This window comes from Sinocyclocheilus anshuiensis, unplaced genomic scaffold (genome assembly GCF_001515605.1).
Source record: "Sinocyclocheilus anshuiensis isolate Anshui unplaced genomic scaffold, SAMN03320099.WGS_v1.1 scaffold1746, whole genome shotgun sequence".
Classification (NCBI taxonomy): Eukaryota; Metazoa; Chordata; class Actinopteri; order Cypriniformes; family Cyprinidae; genus Sinocyclocheilus; species Sinocyclocheilus anshuiensis.
Window position 1 is genome coordinate 1083969 of NW_015545562.1, and position 13417 is coordinate 1097385.

At 35.2% G+C, this 13417-nt stretch overlaps 3 protein-coding genes across 4 annotated transcripts in view; 1 reads left to right on the plus strand and 2 right to left on the minus strand.

Annotated features, from left to right (window-relative positions):
- LOC107698316 (alpha N-terminal protein methyltransferase 1B-like) overlaps positions 1 to 3347 on the minus strand; it is a 17996-nt gene extending 14649 nt beyond the window's left edge. The window contains exon 1 of the mRNA XM_016499274.1: positions 3324 to 3347. Coding sequence (XP_016354760.1) covers positions 3324 to 3347 — 24 coding nt within the window. The remainder of the gene's footprint in view (positions 1 to 3323) is intronic.
- A 1366-nt stretch (positions 3348 to 4713) lies between these two features.
- Positions 4714 to 9747, minus strand: LOC107698334 (alpha N-terminal protein methyltransferase 1B-like). Its single transcript, XM_016499294.1, has 4 exons — positions 9299 to 9747; positions 6947 to 7119; positions 5563 to 5815; positions 4714 to 5079 (listed from the first exon to the last, which is right to left on the minus strand). The coding sequence occupies exons 1-4, from the start codon at positions 9471 to 9473 to the stop codon at positions 4823 to 4825; spliced, it is 858 nt and encodes a 285-aa protein (XP_016354780.1). The 5' UTR covers positions 9474 to 9747; the 3' UTR covers positions 4714 to 4822.
- A 1898-nt stretch (positions 9748 to 11645) lies between these two features.
- Positions 11646 to 13417, plus strand: part of LOC107698375 (kinesin-associated protein 3-like) — a 28268-nt gene continuing 26496 nt past the window's right edge. Inside the window, exons 1-4 of one of the 2 annotated variants that reach the window (XM_016499361.1) lie at positions 11646 to 11814; positions 12787 to 12918; positions 13002 to 13147; positions 13221 to 13279. In XM_016499361.1, coding sequence (XP_016354847.1) covers positions 11783 to 11814; positions 12787 to 12918; positions 13002 to 13147; positions 13221 to 13279 — 369 coding nt within the window. In that variant the 5' untranslated portion in view covers positions 11646 to 11782. Of the gene's footprint in view, positions 11815 to 12786; positions 12919 to 13001; positions 13148 to 13220; positions 13280 to 13342; positions 13371 to 13417 lie in introns of those variants that run through there. The other variant, XM_016499362.1, reaches the window with a different exon arrangement.

Genomic DNA, 13417 nt, shown 5'->3' on the forward strand with positions numbered 1-13417 from the left:
TAATTTGTGTGTGTGTATGTGTTACGATATAACTAACGAGGTCATATTCAGAAGACAATGAAACCGAAACCAAATATATATATATATATATATATATATATGGCGATAATACCGCATACCACGCTATTGAGCCACTCAAAATTACCACATGGGAAATTCCCTCACCGCGACAGCGCTAGGTCATACTCCTTTTATTTATTTTTTATTCTTTAGAAGGCTACGTATAATGAGCATTTTTTTCACCCTCTCAAGGACCCATAAACAGGCTTTTTATCAAGTTAAGGATTCAGAACACACACTACCACTCAAACTTTTTCGCAAGAAAACTCGCAATAGGTTACTTTTGTTCAGCAAGAATGCATAAAATTGATCAAAAGTGAAGGTAAAGGCATTTATAATGTTAATATTCTTTCAATAGAACAGCATTCATAAAGGAATGATGAAAAAAAGTGTCACGACTACCACAAATACAGCATTATGGATTTCAACATTGATCATAATAAGAAATAAGAAATCTTAAGCACCAAGTATATTAAACTAATTTCTGAAGGATCATGTTTTTTTATCACAATTGACAATATAAAATATTACAATAGTAAAAGGCCATTTTAAATTGTAATAATATTTTACAATGTTACAGTTTTTACTTTTTTTGTAATAAAAAAATGCAGCTGTGCTGAGAGATTTTCCAAAAAAAATTTAACAGATCTTAATACTATATATGGTGTATACAAAGCTTAAAACATTTAATTGTCACACTCATGGAATTCCAAAATCACATTGTTATTTAACCATAGAGCACAAAGTAAACTTTTTCCAAAAATCATTATGCAGAACTTCAAGCAAAAGTTCAATTTTTTGGGTGAACTATTCCATTAAAACAGAATGCAATTTTTTTTTTAAAGATGCCGCAATGTTCTTGCTTCCAGGTTTGCCTCTGAAAAGACATAAAATACACAAATACTTCTCCCATTTTCAGACCAAACAGGAGATCATCACTTAAGTTCACCTCCAGGCCAAGAAGGTAAGAGAAAGGCACTAGCGTGATACCACAACAGATGAACTAAAGATTGCCCAAATGAGGCAGGTCTGGGCAGGAAGCGGTGGAGTGCTGAGGCCAGAGGCGGCCTCCATTAGGAGACATTTCCACATGGATGAGTACTGCAGCATCTAGTCCAGATTCTCCATTAGAATCTCTCCAATTATCCCAGGTGCTCCTTTGGGAAGAGAGCAGGGACGCCGGAGAAGGAAGAGGGAAGAGAAAAATACAGAACTGGAGAAGGAGAACAGGTGGTGCTTTACAGAGTTCAATGAAGAGGGAGGAAAGACAGATTGGACTTCGAAGTCTGTGTGTATGCGCTTCAGTGTTTTTCTGTTTGTGTGTATGCATAAAGTCTGTATTTGCATGCAGTCTGTTGATAATATAAGTGTGTGTATATTTGCATATATGTCGTTTAGCGTGAGTACCAGCATGAGTGTGTGCTCAAAATGTGTGTGTGTGTGTGTGTGTGTGTGTGTGTGTGTGTGTTATGAAGGGGGTGTCACTGTAGAAATTCTCCTGATTAAAGCCATCCGTAAACACCCCACCCGCCCTCCTCCAGGAGCTCCAGGCACAGGCTGATTTACTGAGTCCTGCACTGCTTCATAATAAAATGTGATTAAATGGAATGTCAGGCCATGAATAATGAACCTCGCCGTCCAACCACCATCACCACACATCAGAGAGCTACCAGTGCTCTGTGTCCCACACCACAGCGCTCAGCACTAAACTACAATTGGGGTTAACATTAAACTGGCCACATTAGCATGGATGGTACTATTTGGATTTCAGACAAGGGCTCCAATAATCATGGAAGCTAATACTGTATCTGCACATGTTCCAAGGATACAAAGGCAAGCATGCCAATGTGAATTGCATATAGTCGGACAGTTGGACATGACAAAAATATATAATTCTCAATACACTTTCTCAACAGAATACACACAACTCAAATGAATGTTTGCTACTACACTTAAACTTTTTAAAAGAAGTCTCTTATGATCACCCAGGCTGCATTAATAAAATTAAATAAAAGTTAATCAAATTTATTAAAATAATGTTTTTGTTTGCTGTAATAGCAAAGCTGAATTACTTATTTCTTATTCTCAATACGGAAAACATTTATGCGGCTTAATATTTTTGTGAAAACTGATACTTTTTTCAGGATTCTTTGACTACTAGATTTAGTTAAAAAGAACAGAATTTATTTAGAATAGAAATCTCACAACATTATAAATGTCTTTGATCACTTTTGATGCATCTTTTCTGAATAAAAGCATTTAATCTGCTTAAAAAAAACAAACAAAAAAAAAACAGAGTGTGTCCTGACAAGAGTGTGTTCAAAAGTTTCGGAATTTTCAAAAACCAAATAAGATGACATTTTTTTAATATAATCTATTTGAAAATTTGATTTAATTTTGCATTCATGTCAACTAAAATGTTATTAGACAAAAAAAAGTGGGCAGCAAGAATTAAAGTCATGTTTTCCCTTTCAAATTGGATGCAACAAAGCGCTGGGTTACACATTTCTAAACGTTTAAATACTTTGAAAGACTCTGCATCTATAAACACCTATGGAACGAGCTGATAAAACAAATGCGAACAAAACCACCTGCTTGCTTTTTTTTAAAAACAACACATTAACAGCATCAAACTAAAGCAGGCTGGCCTTTCATTAATCTCATTCAAAGAATGAAGGTGGGAATCGCTGATGCAGCCATATTCCAGCAGGAAGAAGGACACACTGGAGAGAGGAAAGACAGAAAGGGAAAAACGGATGCAGGGGCAGGATTCTGTCAGGCAAGCAGAGAAAAAACATTAGGGGATAAATTATAGAGAAAGAGCAAGGGTGAGCGAGGAATACCTTATGTGTGCATGCATCTATCAATCCTATGACATATTCCAGTGTAACTGGGATCTGAAGTGAATGAATCGACAGCTTGTTTCTTTGTGGGAAGGTTGGAAATCTGCAGGCTCATCTAAAGCTCTATGTGAAATGTCCATAAATAATTGGGGTCTTCTTTGCAGGGTTCTCCACGGATGGAGAGATCCTCATTCACAAAGTCCACCTGTAGGCCAGAGGTACGAGGCGAGGTGAACTGGATTGATGGTGTTCTCAGCGCAGACTGCTGCATCTAACACAATCACTGCCGTAACTCTCTTGTCTTCAAGGACTCGGAGCATTCCTGGGTGGCAGCAGTTATGCACCCACTGGAGCGCCTCGGAGTGGCTAACGTCCAGGGTAAAAGCTGTCCAATTATCCTCTCCTGCCATTATTTCCAACCTTCATGAACACATGCTTCTCCATTCTGCCTACCCACACACACATTTCCACTCAAACACCTCTCTCCCAGCCACTGGAGCTATTTTTGCACCGCTACCATGATGGGTGGATAGCGCAAGTCTATCATGGCTCGTAATATGTACTATGAGTGGTTTTGTGCTTGAGACTGGATTACTGTAATGTATCTGACTTAAGAGTACACACAGAGTGGAAAGCAAACATACACGTCAACCGAGGCCTAGGCCATCTGCCAGAAACATCTGTGAGGAACTGCATTACCGTGTAGTACGAGATTCTATCCACCCTTTCTTAATGTCTGTTCGAATACAGAGCTTGAAATCTTCTTGTAGCTAATCAAAAAGCCTTTTAACCAGGTAGCACTATGCTAAGCTAGTAAGCTAGCTTGCTAACTGAAGACCAACTAAAAAAAGAAAGGGAAATGTATTATTTTTTGACTTTTTTTGGCTATATACGTGTATACATTTAATTTATTCTCATTCAAACATTAATTACTGTACTTTAAATTGATTTTATATAATGTCTAATCAGGCACAGGATAGAAGAGTACCCATAAATAGAGTGTAATTTTTTGTATCAGCCAAAGAATTGACTTTGGGGTCCAAGGGGGATAGGATCTTTCATGTCTACAGTCTTTCTGAGACATAAATCACAATTGGGAGAACCCAAAAGGGAAGACCTCCTTTTGATCTGTCTGCAGTGGTAGTGAAAAATATCTAGAAAGGTCTGTACGGTGTAAAGTGCACAAATCAGATATCATCTCCATGGCAATACCTCATTAGTCTGTTTGGTTTGGTTCAGATCATGTCAGCACAAACAATGTCAGCACTAATAGCACCTACTGGTTTCAAATACTGTGGGAGGTATGAGTTACGGTTCCCAATTACAGTATATCTTAATTATCTAAACATTTATCTTTTAAACCTTGAGAATATAAGAATAGTTAAATAGCTTTTACATTAATATCTTTATTTAAAAACATGCTACAATATCACATATTAGCTCCATTATACTTCAGGAGAACAAAAGGATCAGATGAATACCCGAGATGAATTCTGATTTATCTCAAAGTCAGTTGCATGGCTGGCACATGCATACTGCATTGTTTACTTTATTTACCAACTCATAAGCAAGCATGCAAATAAATAAATAATAAAAAAGCTAATTAAAAATAAATATAAAAAAATTCAGTAATTAAGTAATTAGGGATGTAACAATATCAAAATCTCACGAACGATAATATCACGATATGGAGTCCACGATACGATATTTATTGTGATATTTAAAAAGAAAACAAGAAATAAAGAATTTGAAAAAAAAAAAAAATCCACTGATTCCGTAAACTGAAATTACTACAGTTTTAGCTGGTAAATGGAATTTAAAAAAAAAAATTGTATGCATTTATAATATATACTATACATAAGTGCATGTACAACACATTCCTCTAAAAAAATTCTCTGCTTCTAACCCAAGTCTTTCCTTCAGTGCATGGCGATCATCCATACAGGCACAATGGCCTCAGGAAAGCCTTCCTGCTTTTCCACGTCCAGTATGGTGAGGCCTGCTGTCTGAATGATGTTCTTCATGATGTCCAGGTGGCGAATGATGCTGCTGTCAATGGGGTCCAGCTTGCATCCCTGCCGCGCCATGTTATCCTTAATGAAGATCACACCGTTGGGCCTCAGGCTCTGCTTAGCACGCATTAAAAACTCCATCAGGTCCTTATCAGTAAGATGACCTGAGAAATGTAAAATAGTTGATGAATCATGTAATTCTTGACAAAAAGAGAGTGTGTAAACTTCAAAATGTCCACAGTCCAAAACTCATTTAGCAGATACTGTTTATGTAAAGCTGAGCAACAGCTGCATGAAGTCCAGAATTCTTTACATTTTGTATAACTACTTGTCGAGTCACTTAGGTCTTAAAAAATCTTTATATGGTTTTAAGCAGTTTCATATAGATATCTATGCCGTCTGTGTCAAATGTACACAGACTGCAGTGAGGGAGATGAAACTGTATACTGAAACAAAAGACTCTGACTAGCATTCAGCTGCTCTCATTACAGCAAATGGGCAAAGATAGACTGGACCTACTAAAATAAGCAAATGTAGGTGGGCAGAAAACACAGGTCAAATTAAAATAGTAATTGCAGACAAAACATTACTGTAAAATATATGTTACATAACATAAAATAATCCATGAAAACCATCCATCCACTCACAGGCAACCCACTGCAGCCAGATGACATCGTATCTCTTTGTAAGTGGGCTGAATTCCTGCAGATTGTAAAGGTAGTAGGCCTCCACTCGGTCTGCGTAATCTCCGAGGTAAACCTCATGAGCGTGGAGGATGAACTCTTCCATCATGTCAAGCATCTCCATGGATTCAAACACAGGAAACAGAACTCCTTTAGACACCCTCCCGATTCCACAGCCGCAGTCTAGTGCCCGCTTGGTGCCAGCCTTTCCTGGACCCTATAATAATAAAAAACACAATAAATGATTACACTTTTTTTTGATGTTCAAAAATAATAAAGAATTATGAGTGCTAGTCCAGGTTCAGGGTCAAAGTTTCAGCAGAACAGCTGAACACTATTTATGAAGCTAATGCCATTTGTCAACTTAGATGTGTTAATTTACCACATGTTGAAATAGTGTTATAGAGACGTGTACAGCTTGGTTATTCTGATCCTGAGGTCTTGCTATCTAAAGAATATGTATGAGCAGACCGAAAAGGCAATGTGCAATTAAAAATGATTGTCTGTTGTCATAGGCTCCCTAGTGAAAAAGTAATACATTTAAAATACATTTATTTCATACTTGGTATAGTTCAAATCTATTATCATATTTACTGACATACCACTGATATAAAAATTATAATGAAACATTATTTGTAGTACTACTTGTGCACAATATTTCTTGATAATAAGCCTGAAATGTGTTTTAATGTCACTATTGATGAGGATTGTATGATTTTTTAATAATATCGGCCTTTAAATGCAAGATAATTAAAGTGTACCTAAAGTATACTTGCAATATTTCCATTTTAGCGCAATCAAATATACTTCGGTATATCTTTAGTTGGACTTCTTCACTATTTATGCACAATTAAAGTGCATTAAGCACAAAATTAGTTGTTCCAATTTGACTTTAAGTATACCAGTTTAGTATACCAAAAGTACAATTGCAGGTAAAATTTTCATTAAGTACATAAATATGTAAATGTATTTGTAGTATACTTAGCATGAAATATTACAAATACATTTGAGTATATTTATCTTTCACTAGGGCTGTGTCTGATATTTATAAGGATATATATATATATATATATATATATTAATGAACTCTTTTTAACTGATGTATGAAAACAAATGTTTGAAGAAAAAAAAATTGGCATAGAAAAAAATGATCATTTAGAAATTGTTAGTAAATTTCACATTAATTACATAAAATGCCAAAAAAGTATTTTCTTGTAAAACATAAATCCAATAATCTTTTTTTTTTTTTTTTTTACTTAGAAAAAATATATATATTTAAGTTTATTTCAATGGCTTTTCTTGTGAATAATACAAATTCAGTAAGAAAGATAAAATTAAAATTACATACAACAAACTTTTTCAGGAACTGTCTTGAGCCTTCAAGGTCGATCTCTGATATCTCCACAAAATCTCCCATCATGCCCTCCTCTGATGCCGGGACATCCTTGTAGAAGTTCTGTGCCCTGTAGTAAAACTGCTTCTCCCCTTTAATGTACTCACAAGTCACGGCATAGAGTTTCACTGTAGGGCAATAAACATATAGACAGTCACATAGACACTAAAAAAACGAGAGAAAAACAAGCCATTGATTTAATTGCTAGAAACCTAATCTTGTGTTGTAGTTGAAATATAAAGGTCAGCTGTGGGATCATTATTAAGTTCAGCTGGAACATCTGCTTTCTTGAACGGCTGGTCACTTAAAGGACAGACCAGTTATTAAGTCAAAGCATGTTTGCAAAGTTGGAGTCAAACATCGGATCACCAGATGATTAGCGGGAAGACCTTGCTGAAGGGTTATAGGTGAGAGAACTGGCAGGGCGAGTGGACTGTGATACTGAAATTGTGAGCAGGGTTTGATATGTGAACCACAAGTTTACTGGTTCAAAGTCAAAAATAGTAACACTGGGCAGTGATTCCCTATGGACTATTTTATTTTGGTCCTGTATATTTTTGTTGGCCCTCTTTATAGCTTAACACTCACTCATCTGCTTTGCCTTATTGGTCATGAGGCAACATTAAAACCTGCAAGTATTTCGAAACATTTCAGCCAAAGCAAGACATTAATTCTAATTTTTCTCTGAAAGAGATAGTTCACCCAGAAATGCTAATTCTGTCATCCATTTACTCATTCTCATGTCATTCCAAACAGTTTCTGTGGAACATAAAATATTATATTTTGAGAAATGTATGTTTTAAAAAAAAAAATTAATTTATGTATTCATTAATTTATTCCATAAAATGAAATCAATGTAACCAAAAAAATATATATATATTTTTTAAATCTTCTTTTGTGTTCCACAGAATGAAGAACATCATAAAGGTTTAGAATGACATGAGTGTAAGTAAATGATAACAGAATTTTCATTTCTCCCACAAAACACTTTCTGAATTCATATCAGTCTTTTTAAAAATATGAATGAATGATTGTGTTCCCTTTTGGTCTAAAATGCAATTGATGTAATTTACGATGTACTCAAAAATATTTTTGCTCCTAATGCTTACTTTTATTGTCATTTATTACATGAATACATCATTTATTACATGAACTTCACTGACACTAACATAACTTTGCTGTAACTGGGCAGGGCATTTGCAGTTTCCAGTAGTAAAATTTGCTTTTTTTGTGTGTTTTTCCCTTCCCACCGACATAATACATTATATAGGGGTTAAAAACTACATTTTTAAAAACTACAAGTGCTATTGCTAGCTTTTAGTTACCTGCAAGTTTTTTTTTGCGTAAAGTTCACAGTTTAAAATTTAAGAAACACTTTTCAGTATATTTCTTTTTACCTCGATTTATTATTCCTTTACATATTATTTAACACCAACTGTTCTTTAGAGGATTTTCCCCCCCGTGTTGTTGTACATGAGTAAAGGCCAAGGGTAAAACCTGTTGATCTCTGTGTTTTAATACCAGACCAAACTCTTCAGTAACAACACAAATAGTTGTGATTGAGTCTGTTGAAATAAATCCAGCCTCTGAATCCAACCAGTAACTCACAGTAACACTGACAGACTGGTTTAATTGTCTCCGCAGTTTACACTACCCAACATCTGATAGAAATATAAGCTAACATTCATCAGACAAAGACCACTGTCAACAACACAACAAAACTACGTATGAACTCCATATCATCATATAATATTCATGGCTGTTTAAAGGAGAACATTTGCTGAGATTTTTTATGTTAATGGCTCAGGAACTTTAACACATAACCACCATCTCCAAAGCCTTTCAATACTTTGAAATATGCTGTTATTGCTGCTAATGCACCAACATAGCAAAGTCACAGCTGATATTTTATTATTCAGTAAAATTTAAAGTATACAGCATGCATATACATGTTATGCAATTATGCTTAAAATAGACACATGGCTGTACAGTGGGATAAATAGTATGTACTGTATACTGTTAAGTGAAAATCAATTGTTCCTATTGGATATTGTGGTTTAGGCATAGCTGTTCGACATTATCTTCTCAAATTTGCAAATGTAATTTTGAAGCAGCTTTAATAGGGACAGATATGCCAATAACATGAATATTAGTGGATGCAGACTAAATATTTATTGTGGATATGGTTTGACACAACTCCATACTCCAAATGTTTGCCTTACGGTTCTCATCACAACAATATTGCAGGAAAACTTCAAAGGGTCATAATACAAACAATTCATTGTGCCACCCACTCCCACATCTTACCCAGAGGAATCTGCTCCAGGAGGTACAGGTAGCTGGCGAAGAACTCCTTCCTCAGAGTATTGTGCAAGTGGAAAGACATACTGTGCTTGCACATCTCATCATCCGTCTTTGCCCAGCGGTCTCGGAAAGCTTGATGCGTCCCGCTAAACTCCATAATGGACGTGGAATCAGACATTCTGAATCTTCTGCAAAGTGACTCAAAGTGTGTGTGATAATGTGTAGCTTAAGGTGTCTCTGAAGACACCACGGTGCTGCTATATCTGTAGGAGTCCTCTGGTTACTGACCGGTTGAGCGTTCTTTTCTCAACAGAGTGCTTAAAACTACCACATCTTATCAGATCACCTGCTTTAGGCCTGGGGTGGTGGAATGAGAAAGGGACGGGTAAGATTGCCTCAGAAGAGAGGTGGTGCCTTCTTCTCCAGTTCCAGAAGAAGCTCCTTCTCTTACGTTCCATATAGACACATCCAGAATGGCATATTAGTGCATACCAACACATAAACCAGAGAGTCATGCATTCATTCACAGCTAGTGACAAGCGGCTTATGTAGTGTCTATTCTTAGCACTGCCTTCTCATGTTTGTATACACAGTATTGGTGGCAAGTTCACAGTGGTGATGAAAGATCAAAGACAGATCTAATCTGAACATGCTGTTGCTGCTTACGGTCTGCATGCATTGACATAAGCTACAATAATGACACAATTGCTAAAAAAAACATGTTTTTTTTTAAAGTTTTAGTTTAAAACATGTTTTTTTTTTAGAGCTACACATACAAATTGTGTGAAAAAGCAGAGATAGGGCGAGAGAGAGAGAAATAAGATGGATAAGATATCAGGCTTCTCATCTTTAGTCATGTCAGCTCATGGGCCATGTGTTACTCATATGATTGCAGTTTGAAATTTAGATAAATTGCCAAATGATCATCACCTTAGTGTATGTGATATTCGTGAACCAGAACTGAACCAGTGCTTAAATTGGAAATGCATGCTCAGTGCAATTAGAGAAGACTGTTTATAAATAATGCAGGTCCTAAAGTTGGTCCAAAAAGCCATGTTAATATAGGTAAATATTTCAAACATTTTGTTTGAGTTTTTAAAAAATCGAATAGATTTCACCATACTTCCCTATAGCTGATTCATCACAGTATAACAAAAAAAAGTTTTAATTACAAGTTTTCTGAAATGTCATGTTTAGATCATGGATCAATAATCATGGATTATTTAATTAAAAATGCACTCATTTGTCTGCATGCATTGACATAAGCTACAATAATGACACAATTGCTAAAAAAAACATGTTTTTTTGTTAAGTTTTAGTTTAAAACGTTTTTTTTTTTAGAGCTACACATACAAATTGTGTGAAAAAGCAGAGATAGGGCGAGAGAGAGAGAAATAAGATGGATAAGATATCAGGCTTCTCATCTTTAGTCATGTCAGCTCATGGGCCATGTGTTACTCATATGATTGCAGTTTGAAATTTAGATAAATTGCCAAATGATCATCACCTTAGTGTATGTGATATTCGTGAACCAGAACTGAACCAGTGCTTAAATTGGAAATGCATGCTCAATGCAATTAGAGAAGACTGTTTATAAATAATGCAGGTCCTAAAGTTGGTCCAAAAAGCCATGTTAATATAGGTAAATATTTCAAACATTTTGTTTGAGTTTTAAAAAAATCGAATAGATTTCACCATACTTCCCTATAGCTGATTCATCACAGTATAACAAAAAAAAGTTTTAATTACAAGTTTTCTGAAATGTCATGTTTAGATCATGGATCAATAATCATGGATTATTTAATTAAAAATGCACTCATTAAAAATCTTATACATTTCCAGAACAGAAATCTGAACATTGGATAAAGCCAGGTTAAAAAGTCTTGTCTTTGTTTTTATTTTTTTATTTCTTAATGTGTTCTAAACTTTCTAAGACTTGTTTCTTCTAACAAGACATATCAAAACAAGACATTTTTCTAATAGTCCAACAATTGTATAAAAACTGGGTTGGTGGTTAAAAAGTATCATTTATTCTTACAGTCTTTATTGTTCTGACAGCAATTTGTACAAGCTAATCTGGTTTAGAGGCTGTCAATAACTAGTTCACTTCCAATTGTAAAATATAGGTAATAGGTAATTAAAACTGTGAGACTTGAACTAATACATTCAGCACTATAAAATGCGTTGAGGAAAAACAAATACCCGTATAAATACATAAATACATAAATACAAATCAAATCCAACAAAAGCCTAGCCTGTACGTGTATTCCAAGTGAGCGATGCGTACCTCCACATATACAGGTGGCGCTAGAGGTTCTTCCGCTTATTTCTGCTTCTTCGCAGAATTTCAGTACACACCCATAGCAACACAAACAGCAGCATCCTGCCAGAGCAGAAACGATGAAGCAGTCCAGACATTAGACACACGTCAAAACATCAGACAGGAATCGACCGCACAGGTTTATTTGCTTTAATTTATGAGCAACAATGCAAGCGGACGACGCCAGATATTTAAAACGGTGAGTGTTTGTGTAATGCGAGCGAGCTCTGTCATTAGCTGTAGTGGTCGAGCTTGAGCTTAACACTGCATATAAACAATATATATGCATGTAAATGTTTTATAAGGCGTAAGACATTAATTTTTTATATATATGTACAGCTTTCAAAATATTCAGGCAAATGATGGCATCAGTTTATATTTATGTGTCTTCAAGTGACGGTTATATGGGCATAATCATCATCATCACCACAATATCATCATTCATCATATTAAACAGAGTTATTGAATTAATAAAATGTATTTGTACGTATGCTATGTTTACAATGGTACTGAATGTTTACATTAATTTACTGTGTTATTTAATGTTGCTCCAGGGTGCTTTGAAGGATAACAATAACAAGTTACTATCTGGGAACATGTCTGAGAAAAACAAAACAAAACAAAAAGGATAACAAAACATGATTGTTTTACCAATAAAATACTACTTTTTTTTAAGATAAGCTTTATGCATCAAACATCTTTCATAGGTAACTCAAAAGTAAGGTAAGGCAAGTTTATTTATATAGCACATTTCATACACAGTGGTAATTCAAAGTGCTTTACATAAAAGAAAAGAAAATAATAATAAAAAAAATAATCACAACAATAAAACAAGGAATTTAAAAACTTTGAAAATGATTTAAGAAGTTTAAAATGAATTTAAAACAGTTAAGAATAGAAAATGATTATACATAAAATATAGTGCAATCAATTCGGACATTGCACAGTGCTCATTCAATAAATGCACAGCTAAACAGATGAGTTTTGAGTCTGCATTTAAATGTGACTAATGTTTTAGCACATCTGATCTCTTCTGGAAGCTGATTCCAGCTGCGGGCGGCATAAATCTGGGTATCATCAGCATAGCTGTGATAGGCAATTTCAAAAATAGTAGGAAAAGTATGTAATTTATAACAATAATCAATAATAATCTGTAATGTTTTGTCTTCAGGAAATATAAGGGTGGCAGTTTAGATGTCCACCCTACAGAAAAAGCCCTTGTTGTCCAATATGAAGTGGAAGCTACAATCCTTGGAGAGACGGGAGACCCGATGCTAGGAGAACGCAAGGAGTGCCAGAAGATGTAAGATCATTCAGATAAATGGAGTAGTAGGAAAATTGATTGTGTGGTAGATTTTTAGAGCTAAAACTTTCCTCCGTTTGCAGAATCCGTCTGAAAAGCCTGAATTCCAACACGGATATTGCGTCTTTAGCACGGAAGGTAGTGGAGGAGTGTAGACTCATTTCCCCTTCCAGACTTCCTGAGGTGGAACAGTTATTGTTCTACCTGCAAAACCGCAAGAAATCTGCTGGTAGGCTGAGAAGAATAGGGTAAAAAATATTATAAAAAGTGCTTTAGTGATTGTTTGTGTTTTGTTTACTCAGAAAAGAAAGAGAAGAAACAGATCAAGCCTAGAGACCTGACTCCTTTTGAAGGCATGGAGGTATAGTTGAAATAAATATGAATTTGTTTTTGTCACAGATTATATGTATATATATATATATCAAGCCTAGACTCCTTTTGAAGGCATGGAGGTATAGTTGAAATAAATATGAATTTGTTTTTGTCACAGGTCACAGAT